Source organism: Triturus cristatus, chromosome 10 (genome assembly GCF_964204655.1).
Source record: "Triturus cristatus chromosome 10, aTriCri1.1, whole genome shotgun sequence".
NCBI classification, from domain to species: Eukaryota; Metazoa; Chordata; class Amphibia; order Caudata; family Salamandridae; genus Triturus; species Triturus cristatus.
The window spans coordinates 1082915824-1082933506 of NC_140593.1; the positions used below are offsets into that span (position 1 = coordinate 1082915824).

The 17683-nt window shown below is 46.0% G+C and overlaps 1 protein-coding gene across 1 annotated transcript in view; it reads left to right on the forward strand.

Moving 5' to 3' along the window:
* Positions 1-17683, forward strand: part of LOC146796600 (lysosomal alpha-glucosidase-like) — an 854317-nt gene that overhangs the window by 571917 nt on the left and 264717 nt on the right. Inside the window, exon 13 of the mRNA XM_085629244.1 lies at positions 9846-9979. Coding sequence (XP_085485370.1) covers positions 9846-9979 — 134 coding nt within the window. The remainder of the gene's footprint in view (positions 1-9845; positions 9980-17683) is intronic.

Genomic DNA, 17683 nt, shown 5'->3' on the forward strand with positions numbered 1-17683 from the left:
GGGAGGCAATGGGGGGCAAAGGCCAACGGACGACCTCGCAGGCAAAACTTGACAAGTACGCGTTCGCCAAAGACTCGAGGGGCCCGCCAGAACGCGGAGAGCTGTCGGAGGAGGCCTTGGACTCCGGAGCAGCACCCAAGGTGACATTGGAGGATATCATGGCGGCCCTCACTAAAGTGCAGACTACGGTGGGGTCGATCTCCACGGATGTTTCCCTCCTGCGAGCGGATTCTTCAAAAATGACTGACAGGGTGAAAGAAGTGGAGAAGGTGACAAAATCCCTCACTGCGGACACTGCCTCACTGCTTCATAGGGTCGATCGATTGGAGGCTGATAACAGGCTCATGTCGTCAAAATTGGACGATCAGGAGGGGCGCTCCCGAAGGAACAACGTCAGAATTACGGGGTTCCCGAGAACGAAGGGGGCCCCGCCATGGACCTCTATGTCGAAGAACTCATACAATCCAAACTTCAGCCCCGCGGCCTGTCCACCCTATTCTCGGTGGAGCGGGCGCACAGAGTGCCAGGGGGTAGGCCCCAGCCCGGAGCGCCCCCTAGACCGATAGTGGCCCGTATCTTTAATTTTAGGGACCGGGACGCAATACTGTAAGCAGCGCGGGTGGCGCCTCCCTTGCGCATTCAGAATTCCCTGATCTCCTTTTTCCTGGACTATACAGCGGCGGTGGCCAAACGGCGCAGAAGTTTTATAGAGGTAAAAAAAGAGCTTCGCCGCAAGGAACTTTCATACTCGATGCTGTTTCCGGCTAAATTGAGAGTGGTGGCGCAGGGCAAGACATGGTTCTTTGAAACGCCAGAAGAGGCCCACGACTGGATGGAGGGATGGCAGCATGTGGGTGGTACCGACAGATCGTGGAGGCGGCAGCGACATGACACAGAAGTAAATGAGAATTCCCAGCCGTTTCGACAGGAGGGGACGGAGCCGTGTCCAAAAAGTACAGACTCGGAAGACTGAACTGCTGGCGCCTGCCATGAGACCGGCAACATGGGGAAGAGGAGATGAACCCACCGCAAAAGAAGGACCAGAAACGGGTGGCACGGGGACTGTTAGTTGTTGGGCTCCTTCCATATGAGAGAGGCCCCCTGTGCATACGAGTAACAAAGGAAATCGGGATGGTGCACAGTTTGAATGGTTACAAGACAATCGTGGAGGCTGGGGGAGCGGTGCCGACTCTCGGACTTCTTCCCCCTCTACACGCAAGTACTGTTGTTGGGATTAAAGCACTCTGCTATGTTGGGGTGGCGGGTAGTTCGGGATCCGTCTGGCAGGGAAGCAGGGAGGGGGGTAGTTGAGGTGGGGGGGTTTCATTAAGGGGTTGTTGGATTTTTATGTTTTCCTTTTTTGTTTTCTGGTTCGTCAGTCACCTTAAGTGGCTCCTGGGAATTCACACACGCAAGACACGTTCATCGACTAAGACTATAACAGATAGGGTAGATACACTGCAGGATTTGATCTTGCCACGGGTCGACTCACACACGAATAGCAACCATCATAATGACAGCTACGAACCAGCAACGGGCTGATTGCCGGACCCCAGGTGGCCCATTGACGGTGATGTCGTGGAATGTGAATGGCCTGGGCAATAAAATTAGACAGGGGCTAGTGCTGCAACACCTTAAGAGGCATACTCCGTCAGTGGTTCTCCTACAGGAGACCCACTTAGTGGGAACGGCCGTTAGGGCGCTCGACAGATGGGGTTTTACAATGATAGCACATTCAGAGTTTACCGCTGGCTCCAGGGGTGATGGGATCCTCATCTGGAAAAGTTGCCCCCTGGTGGTGAAAGGAAAGTGGACAGACAACCAGGGACGCTTTGCTGCGATGGCCGGGCAGTGGGAAGGGCGCAACTTTAACTTAGTTACAGTATACATCCCCCCGGCATTGCACTCGCTTGCTTTCCCGGCTCTGGGGAGTTTTCTGCTACGATTGCCCCCTGGAGAACTGATACTTGGGGTGACTTCAATACCACAGTAGACGATGAGTGGGACAGGCACCCCCCGAGAGGGCGGAGCGCAGCTTCATCGCCCTTGCGCGCCTTCATAGAAGCGATGGGATGGCAGGATACCTGGCGCATACACCACCCCACGGAGCGTCAATACACACATCACTCTAGCGCGCACAACAGTCTTTCACGTATCGACTACCTCCTTACCTCCCCGGCATGCATTGAGAAACTACAGGAGGTCAAGCACCTCCCCAGGGGTATATCTGATCACTCGCCAGTGTTGCTGTCTTGCTCCTCGGGTCTGCTTGGGCGGGGACGTTCTTTTCCGATACACCCGGCTATCTAAAAATCCCTGACGTGCGCAAAACCCTACATAAAACCACAAAACATTACTTCCAAGACAACACGCAGTCGGTTGCCTCACCCGTTATCCTCTGGGAGGCCTACAAGGCAGTGCTGCGTGGACAGGCCATTGCGGCCATTACAGCCCACAAACGTAACTCGGCGCAACAGGTGATGGAGCTTGAGGAGGCAGTGACCGAGGCAGAAAGGGAGCATGCCCGAGATCCCACCGATACGAGCACACATGCACTGAACCTCGCTAAACAAACATACAGAGACCACTTATGGGAGGCAGCCCGGTTGGGTCTTACAAAAACGCAACATACAATATATGAAGTGGGAGACCAGGCGGGCAAACTACTAGCGTGGCTAGATAAAAAAGAGAGGGCCAGTAGATGGGTAGCGCAGATACGTCTGACCACTGGAGAGGTTGTGACGCATCCTGATGACATAGTGAAGGCCTTTGCAACACACTACGAAAAAGTGTACACCTCTGTGGTAACGGCCACCGTTGAGGACAACCTAGCATCCCTGCGGGACATACGACTTCCGCGATTGACTGAGGATGACGCGGGTGCATTAGAGGCTGACCTCTCCGTAGAAGAGATCGCCCTAGCTGTTCGGGGCCTCCAGTCCGGGAAAGCCTTGGGGCCGAATGGGATTCCGATAGAGTTGTATAAGAGGGAGGCGGACATGGTAGTTCCGCACCTGCTGAAAATGTATGAAGCCAGCCTAAAGGAGGGCATACTCCCCCGTGACCAGAGAGTTGCGACACTGGTGGCGATACTGAAACCCGAGAAGTCTCTTCATGACTGCACCTCCTACAAGCCTATCTCACTCCTCAACGTGGAAGCAAAGATTCTAGCGAAGGTGTTAGCGACACGTCTGCAGCCTCATTTGTGGACGCTCATACACCCTGATCAATCCGGCTTCATGCCAGGGCGCAACACAGCGATGAATATTAGACGGTTGCATGGCATACTGGCCGGTGGGCCCTGTATTCAGGAAGATGCAGTTATTATATCGCTGGATGCCAGCATGGCGTTTGACCGCGTGGAGTGGCCCTTCCTCTTTGCGGTGCTTGTGCGTTTTGGTCCCAAATTTTGTGCATGGGTGCATTTGCTGTATAGCGCACCTCTGGCACGGGTGGCGGTGAACGGACGGCTATCGGAGGACTTTCCGCTGGGGCGAGGAACTAGGCAGGGGTGTCCTCTCTCCCCACTACTGTTCGCCCTAGTGCTAGAGCCATTGGCGGCATGGATTAGGCAGGATCCAGTTATAACAGGACTGAAATGGTCAGAGAGCTGGGACGACCGCGTCTCGCTCTATGCAGATGATATCTTGGTATATCTGACGCGCCCAAAATGGTCTATCAGTAGCCTGCTAGACATCTGTGAATCGTACGGTAGATTATCCGGTTATTTGATCAACTGGGCGAAATCAGTCCTTCACATCCTACATGGACCCATACCACAACTCCCTAGAGGAGTAACACTATCGGTGGCGGAGAATGGGTTCTGATACCTCGGCATTGACGTCACGCCTGACCCAGCCCTATTTTTTGAACGCAACCTACTTCCACCCTTTCGAAGACTCCGGAGCGATGTCAAACACTGGCATTCCCTTCCGTTGACTTTGCTGGGGAGAGCAGCCCTGTTCAAGATGATGGCCCTCCCGCGCTTCCTGTATGTGCTGCATTATACGCCCATGCCGATCCCAGACTCCTTTAAATTGGTGGAGGCGAAGGTGGGTGGTCTCCTGTGGGAAGGCGGGCCCCCACCGCATAGCTCTCTGCAAACTGATGAGGAGTTGGTACGACGGGGGAATCGCTCTACCCAACATACGTTTATATTATTGGGCCTCCCAGCTCACGGTAATCAATCAATGGCTGCAGGCGCCGCAGGATGATCCGGCCCTTCGTATGGATAGGCATAAGATGGGGGTGACAGGTGTACTTCGTGCCTTGTACGATAAATCCCTGAAATACACTAACGGGCCCCACAAAACACACCATACACATATGGCACACTGCGCAGCGCAGGCTTGGTTGGGAGGGGGTGATCACTCGACAAACGCCATTATGGGTCTCCCCCGCGATAGGCATGATGCATTTAAGTAAAGAATTTGCGGGGTGGGACCTGATAGGCATCTCCAAGGTCGGTGACCTCTGGAAACGGGGTGAGGTGGTCCCGTTTGAGCAACTGCAGATGGAATATCAGATGAAACGGGCGGAAAGCTTCAAATTTCTGCAAATTCAACATGCATTAAGGAACGCCATACATAGGGGGACCACCCCACCTGAGTCCTCCCCACTCGAGGATAGTTTGCTCACAGATTATCTGACCAAGAAAGCTATATCATTGATGTATCGTAAGTTGGTGAACCATCAAAAAGACCCCACAGAACTTCTCAAAAGGAAGTGGGAGGTAGAGATATGAGACATGGATGAGCACGAATGGCAGGAGGCGTTGGCGTCCCCGCTGGAGGTGGCGGTTGCATCCAAACTCAAATTGGTGCAGCTTAAAATACTGCACAGGATATACTACACTAGATCCACACTACATAAAATAGGGAGGGCGGATGATCCGCTTTGCCTGCGGAGATGCGGCCTCCAGGGTACCTTTTTTCATACTATTTGGGACTGCCCTGCCATTGCTGGATATTGGAGGGAGGTTATGGCAACGGTCTCGCGAGTAACTGGTCATGATGTTCCCCCGGAGCCTCGGATGTGTTTATTGAATGTATGGGATGATACGGACCTCAACCACGCCGAACAAACCTGGGTGACCATAGGACTAGTATTGGCAAAGAGGAATATTTCACGACACTGGGGGGCGCACTCAACCCCCTCGCACGCATGGTGGTGTCGTGACTTAGATGGCGCCATGATAGTGGAGAAGGTGGTATGTGGTAATAGGGGTTGCCCCCGGCGATGGGCAGCGGATATGGGGAAAGTGGAACACATTCAGGGGTCATATATGCGAACCCCCGCTGTCGGGATCAGAGTCCGACCTCAGCGAATAATACAGCGGGTACACTTCACTATTAGAGGGGACGGGGTCCACGTTTGGGAATGCTTTCAGGAAGCTACCTGTGTTATATGCAAAGATGACTTATTGCCACTAAAGAGTGCTATCACCAATGTTACAGTCAACAGATATGATTACAAAATGTGTCTTGAGAATGAACTCTGTATGATGAAAGGTGCATTATTAATGTTAATTTATTTATTTATTTATTTATTTGTGTATTTTGTAAAGCGCAACAGCTGCCCCAACGGGGCGTCCCGGCGCTGATAAATCATGGAACTTAGAGACTAGGCACCAATGGGGCGTTAAATGGGGAAGAGATGTGTTTTCAGGGACTTTCGGAATGCTAATTCGGTTTGGCAGGCTCGTAATGCAACCGGGAGGTTATTCCAACACCGAGTGGCACAGACCTCGAATGTTTTCCCTCCGGCGCGAGTACGTTTAAATCTGGGGGTTTCCAGCAGAAGTAGGGAATTTGAACGTAATGTCCTGATGTTGACATACGATTTCAGAGTGCTTCTCAGATGGGCCGAGCCTTTGCCCTTGGAGGCCCGGAAAGCCAAGGTCATGGCCTTAAAAATACATCTCTTGGAAATGGGGAGCCAGTGGAGTTTACGGAGGTGTGGGGAGATGTGATGTCTGGCAGGAATTCTCTCCACCAGCCGAGCAGCAGCATTCTGGACAGTCTGTAGCTTGTGGCAAAGGCCTGCTGTGATGCCAAGGTATAGTGCGTTGGCGTAGTCCAGGTGAGATATTATCAGGGCTTGTACCACAGTCTTACGGCAGTCCATCGGTAGGTAGTTGATGAGCCGTCTAATTGTCTTGATCTTAGCAAAACAGGATGCTGCTACTGTTTGAACCTGGGCGTTAAAACTGAGATGATTATCCCAGCGCACTCCCAGGTTTCTCACCGAGTCTTTAGGCGTGGGGGCATGGCTGAGATCATCCGGCCACCATAAATTAGAATCAAGAGGGGATGATGAGTTAAAAAACTGAATCTCTGTCTTTCCAGGGTTGAGTCGGAGGGAATTGGAGTCCATCCAGCTAGAGATGTCTCTTAGACAGTTTTTCAATGGGTCGAAGGCAGAGGCAGTGGGGGTATCAAAAGTGAAGAGTAACTGAATGTCATCAGCGTAGGAGGTGGATTTAATCCCAGTTTGCGCAATCAGTTTAGCCAAGGGGGAGAAGTAAACATTGAACAAGAGCGGGCTCAGGGAGGAGCCCTGTGGAACTCCCCATTTTAGTGGTCTAGCGGTGGAGGTGTAGGGAGGGGTGTATACCTGCTGAGTACGGTCACCCAGGTAGGAAGAGAGCCATCTCAACACTGTACCGCCGAAACCCAGGTCTCTCAGCCTTCTCAGCAATTCTCAGCAATTTAATAAAAATTGTTTTAAAAAAAACAACAAAAAAAACGTGTCGGAGTGGGGGCTCCCAGGGACGCCCATTCAGCAAATGAATGGCTCCTCCCGGGTATCTGAAGTGCTGAGTGCTGAGTGGGTGATCAAGAGTCGGGGCTGCCCAAGCCACTCGGCAGAGTGTGGGCCACATGTCTCTCCAGAGAGAGCTTGGAAGAGGGAAGAGGAGGCGGTGTTCAGTTGTCAATGTGGAAGCGCCACTCACAGCCATCGCAAGGTGAGAGAAAGAAAAGTTGATGTAGTGCCTAGTGACGTCTTGGAAAGGTGCTCTGAGAGAAGCAGTGCTCCAGGTTGATAGAAAGAGCATGGATCTCTATGACACATTCATTTAATCTCCTTGTGGTTTGCATTATATAATGCAAAACACATGACTCGCTGTGGCACGTGCCCGCACCACTCGCGTGCTTGCCGCCGTTGCCACTCCCGACCCCCTTGTTGCACTTGCTGGTGCACTCCCTCCAACGAGCGCCCTCCTCCCGCTGGCTCTGGGCAGTGATGCTTGTTAGTACAAGAAAGGTAGCGAAAGGTTCAAGAACACCGGCCTGGGGTCAGGCTGTGCGGTGTTTTGACCTGAGTACCGACGGGGAGGAGGGGAGGTTTTTCTTTACCTCATAAGAACAAACATCTGGAACATCATACAATAAAAAGCAGTGACGGTGCATTCAGGCAGCTAAGCTTTCAGAGTTGAGTGCAGTTTTTAAGTTACATGTTGTCCGTATACAAGTTAAAAATACCTGTGCGCTTCTTTGAGTGTACAGATCCGCAGAGTAGATAGCTTGTGGGGTATAATTGTAGAAGTGTCTTTGTTCTGAGTAGTTTGGACTTTCCTATGCAGATGGTTATCTTCATGTTGATGGCTGCCTGACTCTGAAGGGCTCCTGGCCCTCGCACAGATGGCTGCTGTTGATTGCTGATTGCAAGAGCAATAGAGGATCCGGAAGTGATTGACAGTAGTGGATTCTTAGCGGTCACAAAGAGGGGCCCCTAGCATGGATGCTCTGAGTAGGTGAAGCTACTTCTGAACTAACTTTATATGGGTTCTGGATGTTGAAGGGAGGGCTGCAGTTGTCATAAAGCATGTTTTCAGTTTCACGTGGTGCATGACTGTGCAAGCAGTGGAGGTCAGAAGGAAACATGTAAGGTGGTAATAAAATGTGTGCTGGTGTGTGTGTGTGGGTGCTCACGCTGGTGTATGTCTGTCTGTGTATGTGCTGGTGTGTGCGTGCGTGTGTGTGTGTGTGTCCACTTGTTCATCTCAGCAATATATTAAACTATGATGCCAACAACTGTGACTCACATTCAGAAGATGTGACCACCTCTTGTGAAGCACCTGAAGTGTGCTTGCATGTGTGTGTGCGCGCGTGCTGGTTTGCGCTGGTGTCTGGGTGTGTGTGCATGCGCTTGTCTCTGTATGTGTGTGTGTGTGCATGCGCTTCCGCTGGTGTGTGTTTGTACATGTGCATGGTGGGGTGTGTGTGTGTGTGCGGTGGTGTGTGTATTCGTGCACTGGTGTGTGAGGGTGTGTCTGTGTGTGTGTGTGTGCGCGCGTGTTCATCTCTGCAGTAAAACAGACTATACAATGCCGACAACTGTGCCTCACATTCAGATGGTGTGACCACCTCTCATGCAGCACCTGAAGTGTGTGTTTGTGTGTGTGCTGGTGACTGTATGTGTGTGATTTTTCTGTGTGCGCGTGCAGTGGCATGTGTGTGTGTGCGCGCGCTGTTGTGTGTTTGCTGATGTGTGTGTGTGTGTGTGTTTGTTCATCTCTGCAGTATAACAGACTATGCAGTGCCAACAACCCTGTTTTCCATTCAGAAGGTGAGACCCCCCTCTTGTGCAGTGCCTGCATTCACTGCCTCTGAAACGCTTCTTGTGGTTGTTGTGTTGATGGTCCAAAGCAACGTCACAGCCGCAGTGGCCGGATGGAGCTGGCAGGCTGGAGGTGATAACAGTACCATCATATCCTTCCTCATGATTCCATTCTCTTCTATTTTGGTCAAAAGTTCCTCCAAACATCAGTTTGCAAGTATTTGGTGCCCTATGAAATGAATATAACTGGCCTAGCTCCGGTGTGATGGGTCTATATATATGGGGCAGAGAGAGGGTGGTTTTATTGCTGCTTCTGGTTTCTTTACCACTGTCTTTCTTTAGTGACTTTGATCACGCTTGACGCAGTGTGCCAACAGCCAATTATATTTACAACAAAACAGCACAAGTTCTTGCTTAAGAGACAACCCATGATAAAGTAAATATAACTGTAACGCTAAAAAATGCGAGACCTATTGCTTTGCAAATGCTTGTTATGTATATATTGGCCGCGGCCCTGAAGATCTCGAACAATAAACTTTTACAAAAACGTAACAAAACACGTATCTGAAAAGCCAAAAGATTGGCAGCCAATATTTGTTTTAAATGACCTTCTCTTTCCTTGTCATTTTGGTTTTAGCAAGAATCCTATGTGTTACTCTACAAGAAGGAAATTCAAGGTATCCCATAAAAAGACACTGGGCTTGTTAATTCGCAATTAATTTAATTGGGATTTCTTTTAGAGCGGTGTGCATAGTTAATGTGTCATCCTAAATAAATTACTTTTCTAACCCATTCCTTTGTAATTGTGTTATATAATTGTACCTTGTTTACAAATATTTTCCACACACTTCGGTATAGTGTAAACCACCAAGCTAATTTGAAGTTGACCTCAAATGGGGACTTCTGAACCATTTTTTTTTTTTAAACAGTCTTTATTGGGTTTTCAGTAGGTATATAATAATGGATTACTGGTTACGGTCGCAATTATTGAAAAGCCATGAAAATTACTGAACAAGAACAGAAGTAAATCCCTTCGGTTACGGTTGCCAATTACTCCCAATTACGGGGTAGGAAAAGGATAGAACATAGCAACGGCCCAAGGCCCAGTCTCAGCACTCTTTAACATAATATCTACCGATTAAAGTACATTATTGATCTACAATGATCACCTCTGTCAGTTCTTATTACGGGGACTTTTGAACCATGTACTAAATGTATTGTCATATCTATCACTGAACCATGATTTTCAGTGTTTTCATCAGGAAACCATCTTTTTCTTACAGTGCTTTGATCAAACTCCGAAAGAAACGCCCTTTTGTGATTTCTCGTTCCACTTTCCCCAGTCAGGGAAAGTACTCTGGACACTGGCTGGGGGATAACAGGAGCCAATGGAAGGACATGTATTGGTCTATTCCAGGTAAGATGGAATCTAGTTCTCAAAGAATACAGAAATCACTTACCATGCTGCTTGTGTTCAGAGAGCTTTAAATTGATTTTATTTCCTTTACAAGAAAATAAACATTTCCTCCTGCTTATACAGCCATTTTGAAACCTGAATCTTGTGCAGGCTCTACCGCTTTTAACGTGGCACGTTTCAGATTCAGATAAGTTACTGAAACCTTATTGAATATGAACATTACTTGTTAACCTCAAGTCAATGAGAAGAAATTAAATTGTGCTAAATTATATATAAAAGTTCTATTCCACAGGGATTAGCAGGGGTAAAAGGATGTGCAAAGAGTAACCTCAAGAGAAGCAGAGTAGCAATGCTGAAACTAAAGCACAGATAAGGCAACACCTTCCACTTTGGCATCACTGCCCAACTCACCAGGCTCCCAGTTATACAGAACGCAGCAGCAAGACTAACACTCAAACTACCACCACAATACATTCAAACATCCAATCACCTCAAAGACCTCCACTGGCTCCCTTTTGAAACTGCTCACAAACCCCTACAAAGCACAACACAACCAAGCCCCAGCCTACCACATCAGCTGCGTCCTGTATCAGACCCTAGCCAGGAACCTCCTCTCGGCTAACCTATTCCTTGCTTATGTCAGTCACATCTGCCTTGGCCAGAGCGAGACATCGGGCTTTCTTGGAGATAGCCCCCATAGCCTGGAATGAACTCCCTCACCACATCGGAGCCACCAGCTTCATTCTTTAATTCCGGAAGAAACAGAAAACCTAGCTCTTCCAATATGCCCGAGACAGGCCAGTACAACCCACTTCACAGTCGCAAGGATGCCCTACTGACTGATATATGCAGCTCACAAATAGAAATAACCTAAAAGATCAACAAAGCATACCAAACGGGAAAATAGTCTATAAACAGTGATTCAACCAATAGTACAAAACTGCAAGTAGAATCATGGGTCACTAATCGCAGGGGCGGCTGCTGCCAAAATAAACTGGTGGGGCAGCGCAGGGGGGAAATAAAATAAAATCACTTACCTCACACTGCTGCTGCCAGCCATCTCAGTGAAGGAGTACGAGGATGTCCATGAGCCACTCCCACACAATCCAGATATGGCTGTCCGTATGAGAGCAGCGTCAGGATTGGTCTGAGCGGCCTCGTTAGGCGCTCAGTAAGTGACTGGTAGCCGTTGCCATTTCTCCACCCGGCTGTACATTACAGCTGGGTTGGAGAAATCAAAGTGCACGTTATGGTTTGGCCGGCCTAAGACAACCTGCCAAACCATCATGCCCACTTCCAGTGCCCAACAACTCCTCCTCCCCCTGCTGGCAGTCACTCAGGATGCCCGGCCCGCCTTTGATTAGGCAGCATCAGCTGTCAGAGAAAAATAAAACTATAATAAAATTATCTTATTATCGTTTTATTTTTCTTCTGCAGTGAGTGGGGTGATGCTCCTCCGTTGTTGCGGAGGAGCAGCCGCTGACTAATCGTCCGCCAACTTTAGCAAAACACTTTAACCATTTATGAACAAAACCAGCTGTCGGCCATCGAGGTGAAAGGAATTATGAAAAACATTTGAAACATTTCCAAGTAGTCAAATTTCTAGCACCTAGAGCACTCAAGTCATTTATATAATCTCAACTTGTTCAAAAGGAACATTAAATTCTTGACTCTAAGTATATACAGAAAAGTGGTCTATCACATCCCTACTTGCACCATCCACAAGTGGGAAGCAGCTCACAGGGCCCATGAGTCTCTGTTTAAACGAAGGGAGACATGCATATTCCCTACCTCATGTACCACTATGCCCAAAATGAAAGACCACTTTGTGCAAACTCTTGAGTCTAAAACTACATCACAACTAAGGGTGAGCGAAACTCTCCCAATTTGATGTAGTGTAAGTATGGGAAATTAAGCATAAATATGCGGATGTATCTATCACTCGAAAAATTAGCCGAGTAGTGAGCTTGGTTAAAAAATTGCCTAATGGTGTAATCTCTGTAATTCTACGTAAATTTCATTACACAAAATTACCAAAACTATTATTAACATTTTGCCCAGGCCTAATCATAACCAAGCAACTGAGTTGTAGAGAGTTCGCTTCATGCACAGGCCAGCCTCTGAATTGTAACAAGCCCCAAGCTCATAATTAAAATGACATGACGAGAAACTGAGGGGAATTAAGACCGCTATCACAGCATTCACTCAGCATTCACTAACTCCGCATTAGTAACCAGTATGCAGGATACATTTGTGTTGATCAGTGCGACCTCCAGTCACAATGTATTACTTGGCCCTCACAGCCTAATCAAGTTTAACAAATGCCATATTATAGTTATCAAAAAAACATAGTTGTGTGTAAAAACAGTGCCTGTCCTGGATGGTTGCTATTTCGAGATTTTAAAATCGTCTAAGAAACCAGTGGAGAAGAGTGATGTGGTTGTGGTAGTATTTACAGAATATGATGACTATGATAATGGCCTGCTTGTGCATCTGAGGTGATTTTCATCTGACTAATGAGATGTTGAGAAGTAGCGAGGAGTCCAGGGCTGACGAGAAAAGCTTCACTAAGTTTGTTTTGCAATGTCTGTTGGTAGTGACTGAATGTTGGCTTAAATGATGTTACTTAATCTTTGATTTTTTTTTTATAACATAGTTTTATTGGTTTTTCATAACCTAAAATAAGTCATGTCCAACATTTCCTTCCATGAAATGGGCATACATAGTAACACGCTAGCATTGAGAACAGTGCTAAGTTCAAAGGACTCATAGCAATAACGTCTCTACTTAATTTTTGGATAAGCCATTAAGTCAACAATTGTGAATAGAGCTGGAGAGAATGCCAAAGGAGTGGAAGATTGAACAACCCTTTCAGGGAATTCTCAGCCCTACAACTTTTGACTAGTGGTATGCTTTCTTGTTTCTGAGCAGAAATCATTTGTATCTTTATTTGTGTGTCCCTCAAGCCACACGACCAGTGAGGAGTATGAAAATTAGCTACCATCTTTCTAGTTGCTCACTCTGTCACATTTTTGTATGTGCCACATCTTATTTGGAAGCCATGCATTGGCAGACCGTTTAGCAGAGTTCATCTTGCAAAGTTTGAGTAGCACACATGTTTTTTTCAAGGTCCGTACTCCTCTTTTGAATAGGCAGCCAGGATAGTCAATGGTCTTTCTAATGAGTGGCAGCTATCTAGGTGGCAGTAAGTGCCTTGTGAGAACAATTGCAATAGTTGAAACTTTTTGTTATGTAATACGTAGGTTTGTTATGTAATCAATATCCATCTAGTGCTTATGGCCTGACTCTGCCTGCATGGTAGCACTTGTTCTTAGCTCAGATAGCACTCGGCAGTGTGTGTCATGCTGCATGGTTTTGGGAGGCTTGCATTTCTATCCAACAAAGCTAATGTAGCGCACTTACATTTCTTCCTGTTTTCAGTGTTTTTGAAGAATGAAAGTCTATCAGCTGCATGACCTGTGACCCTGTTGTTTATATAGGAACGTGGGTCATGGAGCACCTAGTGTGTTCTCTTTAGTTTGACGTTTGTTGTTGAAGTTGGATACGTTGAGATATGAGTAAAATATTCTTTATTGTATCATTACCTAAAATCATTTACAAATATAGTGCTTGTTACGTCATGGAACAGTTGGATAAGTTACCTCTATGTCCTTTAGAATTTTGTTTGTTGCCTACGACCGTGACGTTGGTGTATTTGTTGGATTATGGTGCATTTTCTATTTTGGAAATTGAGGATTGGTGGATTCCGTTTTTTGTTATATTTAGTGTTGTTTCAGTGAGTGCTGAATTATAGTAATAATGCTGCATTATGTGTCTCCCTAGTTGTGTTGGTGTTGCATCATTCTTGTTGTTTTTAGGGAATAGACGTTCGCATCTTTAAGGCCCTAGGCACTGTGTTGATTGAATGAGCAGTGTAGTGTTTGTTCCTCTAGTTGATTATGTTGAATTTGCTGTTTAAAAACAGTGCATTGCTATCTGTGTAGCCCTTTGCAGAATGTTTGTTGCATAAGAAAATGGTGTCCCGTAGTGTGTTCATGTGAGTTTTGCACTTGCTAATTTTTACATCTGCGGTAGATGCCTGCCACCCAGAGTTGAATGATTTATTGGTCTTATGGAAACTTCTGACCACAGATTCCTCAACTTAGAATATTCCCCAGGCTTCGTACTGGGTCTAGAAAATCTTGAGCACTACCTCTGCACACTGATGGATGGTGCTGACATTTCCTTGTCAACATCGGATGTGACGTGCATGATTCCCATGTAGGTGCCACCGTGGTGCACTGATATCAGTTCCTTTCTGCGCCAGCAGAGCGGATACAGAGAGCTACCTCAGTCATATTTTGGCTACCTTTTCAACCTTGTTGGTGACCCCTTTTTTTTTAGCTTCAACTCCTGGTGTGCTTGGGACTTGCCCCCAATAAATCTCTGGGTTTTAAACCTTGGCAGATGCCTTTGGTGCTGTGGTTGGATCATGACTCCCGGGCTGTGCTGATCGTTGGTCGATGCACCTGAAAGGGGTGGTCTCGGGCATGGTTATAGAAGCGGTCTTGCGACTGGCCAAAGTCAGATAAGTTCAAGAAGCACAAAAGGAAGCCGACACAGGCACCACTTGGGCTGCACCAATCGTCTGTTTTGGACACGCTGCCCCTATTCTTTGAGAGACACAGTGCTCCTGCTTGTGGAAAGGGTGCCGCTGATGATGATGATGATGATGATGATGCCCATGGGTTTCTGGACCCAAGCTTGCCACGAGGACAACTAATTTGAAGAGCTGGGTGATGCTAGTGGACTAGACATGTCAACCAGATTCTGGGTTGGTCTGTTCTCTATGAACAGCCATGGAGGAAGGCGCATCCTTCGCCATGGTGGTGAGCCGAGCAGCAGAGGCCCTCTACTTGCAGCTTCCCTCAAAACTAATGTCTTTACTGAGGTGCTGCAGTCCGGATTAGGCTCTGTAGACCCTATTCCCCTTTAATGAAGCCCTTACAGACATCCTCCTTGGGCCTGGGTGGCACTTTTTTTTGGGGGGGGGGGGGGCGGCAGCGAGCACAAGGTAAGTTAACTTTTTCCCAAGCCTCCCCCTCTCGGCCCGATCATACCTGCACCGGCCACCACTGGGAAGCAAACTGTGTATTCGATGGATGCAGCTTGATGCTTTCTATCCTTTTTTTGAAAAGATTCAGCTCGCCGTCCATCATTTCCTTGTGTTTGCCTGCAGAGATATATTCAAAGGTACAGGCTGTATTGTTCAAGAACTTAACAGCAAATTGGAGGTAGCTGACCTTCGTGTTGTGCCACATGTTCAGCTGGGTTTTCGAAATGGTTCCAATTGAATCATTGTAGTGTCAAATGACACAGATATTATTATTATTGGCTACTTAGATGTTTTTGCAGTGTTCATAAGTCATGGATTGTCAGAGTTATGGAACAGGCGAGAAAAGACACTTAATCCTGCTTCATATTCTGTACAAGAAACTTGACGGAGAGATGCTCGGGGTTCTTAACGAGGCACATATTCTTACGGGTGATGACATTATGAGCAAAATTGGAACAAAGCTTGGAGCTTTGACTGATGAACCTCTAAAGTTTCTTAAAGGAGACAGAAGAAGAATATGACTTTGAAGTCTAGAAAAATACCTTTTGCGTTTGTGGAAAACGAGTTCCGACTTTCACACATTTGACTATCTTTGGTACAGTGAGTTCAAGAGATCAGTCCCTTCGAAATTTCTAAAGCCTCTACCCACAGAACTTACATGTACTTGGAAAAACTTCGTTACAAAAAATTTCCCTGTTGATATGCTTTTCTCAGATGTTCAATATTCTGCACATGTACCATGAGCGATTGCCGAAACAAATAAAGTGAACTATGAAAATGTGTCTAAAACGGGAGTGATAAACATTATTTTTTCATATTCAGATCATAAGCATTGTTTGGTGTATATATAAAGAAATTGAAAACTATTTTTATTTGTTTAATTTCTATATGTCTCTTCTTCCTCTATTATAGCCAGGATTGCTCTGAGGAGTTAATTTCTGTCTCTATAAGACTACTTGACCTCCAAATCAAAATACAAGGAGAAACAACCCCTGTGACAAGATAACCTCTTAAAAACCACAGAAAAAGAACAGTGAATTGTTATCTGTTTTTGTTTTATTTATAAAAATATATATAATTGCTAATCAATTTCTTTTTTTTGAATAAATAATTTCATTTTTTGTAAATAAATATTCATACATCACTAACTATAAATCAAACTGAAGTGGACGAAGCAATACAATCAACGAAGAACATATATAGAAGGTGACAAAAGTACAATTTACAAAATAATCATAAACATATGTCAACAATACAATACAAAAACCATATAAACATACATTTGCGCCAATAAATACACAATTACGCCGACGCGCGTTTCGGAGTCTTCCTTCTTCAGGGCGGTATAGGTATTACAAGGGCGGAGAGGTGAGAAATAATATACTATGCTAAATCAACAAAAATGAAGAATTACTAAACATAAATTAGCTTTAAGCCTCGTCACAAAAAATTCTGTGGAGAAAAGGATAACGAGGTTATCAATTGTCATATATACGGAAAATATACATTTATCGAGCACATAATGCTTCCAAATTGCTAGAATATGCGGAGAGCTAAAGAATAAAAATACAAATAAAAAGATATAGATTAGAATGAAACAGAAAATAATAATAAAAGTCCTTAAGTGAAAAAGTAATTGAGAACCCATTGTCCATAGGAAAGAGAGTGAAGATTTGAAAAATAATTTTAGAAAATACAGAGGAATAATAATTCAGAGATGAATAATAACAAATCACCTAAAAGTGCGACCCCTGCAATAACACTAATAAGGAAAACATACTACACACTTGTTATCTTGATAGGGAAGCTCGCAATCCAATGAAGCCAGGAGTGGATAAAATGTAGGAGCCTTCCCAAAACTTAGAACGCAGCCAGGTGTGGAAGTACCAGATCTAGTTCTTAGATCGGTAATGAGTCTGATAAAAATAGGGAAGATAGATATAAAGAGCCTCGGTGTTAAATCACACAGGTCTCTTAATGCTAAGGTAAGTACTAATGTAAAGATGACACAACACTTACAAGGTGCTCAGGAGTAGTCTTGATAGGGATATGGGCATAGACTCACAAGGTCCGAATTCATGCAGGAGATGCCAAAACGCTAGTCCTGTCGACTTAAGTCTACAAGTGATATTATCTGAAAAAAGACTAGTATTCTTAACATCTAGCTGGCTCCTAAGAGTAATAGTCTATGGATATAGGAGGACAATTGCTTAAAACTTACAGTTTACTTCTAATGGCGGTGCCGAAAATAGGTTATAAGCGTCCGAATTTGTATGTCAAATGCCCCAACAGTCTAGCTGTGACTCAGACCAACAGTCGGTCTATGTTCAATGTAGTCTGGCAGGAGAAACAAAACAACGATGTTTTAGAAAACGGGGACCATAAGTGTCTGGCATTTGTAAAAAAGAGCACAAGCTAAGATTAACTATAAATCCGCTGCAAATGCCCCAACAGTCTAGCTGTGATTAAGACCAGCAGTCGGTCTATGTTCAATATAGTCTGTCCGGAGGAACAGAACAACAATGTTTAAGATACAGGGACCATTAGTGTCTGGCATTAATAAAAAGGAGCACAAGCTAAGATTAACT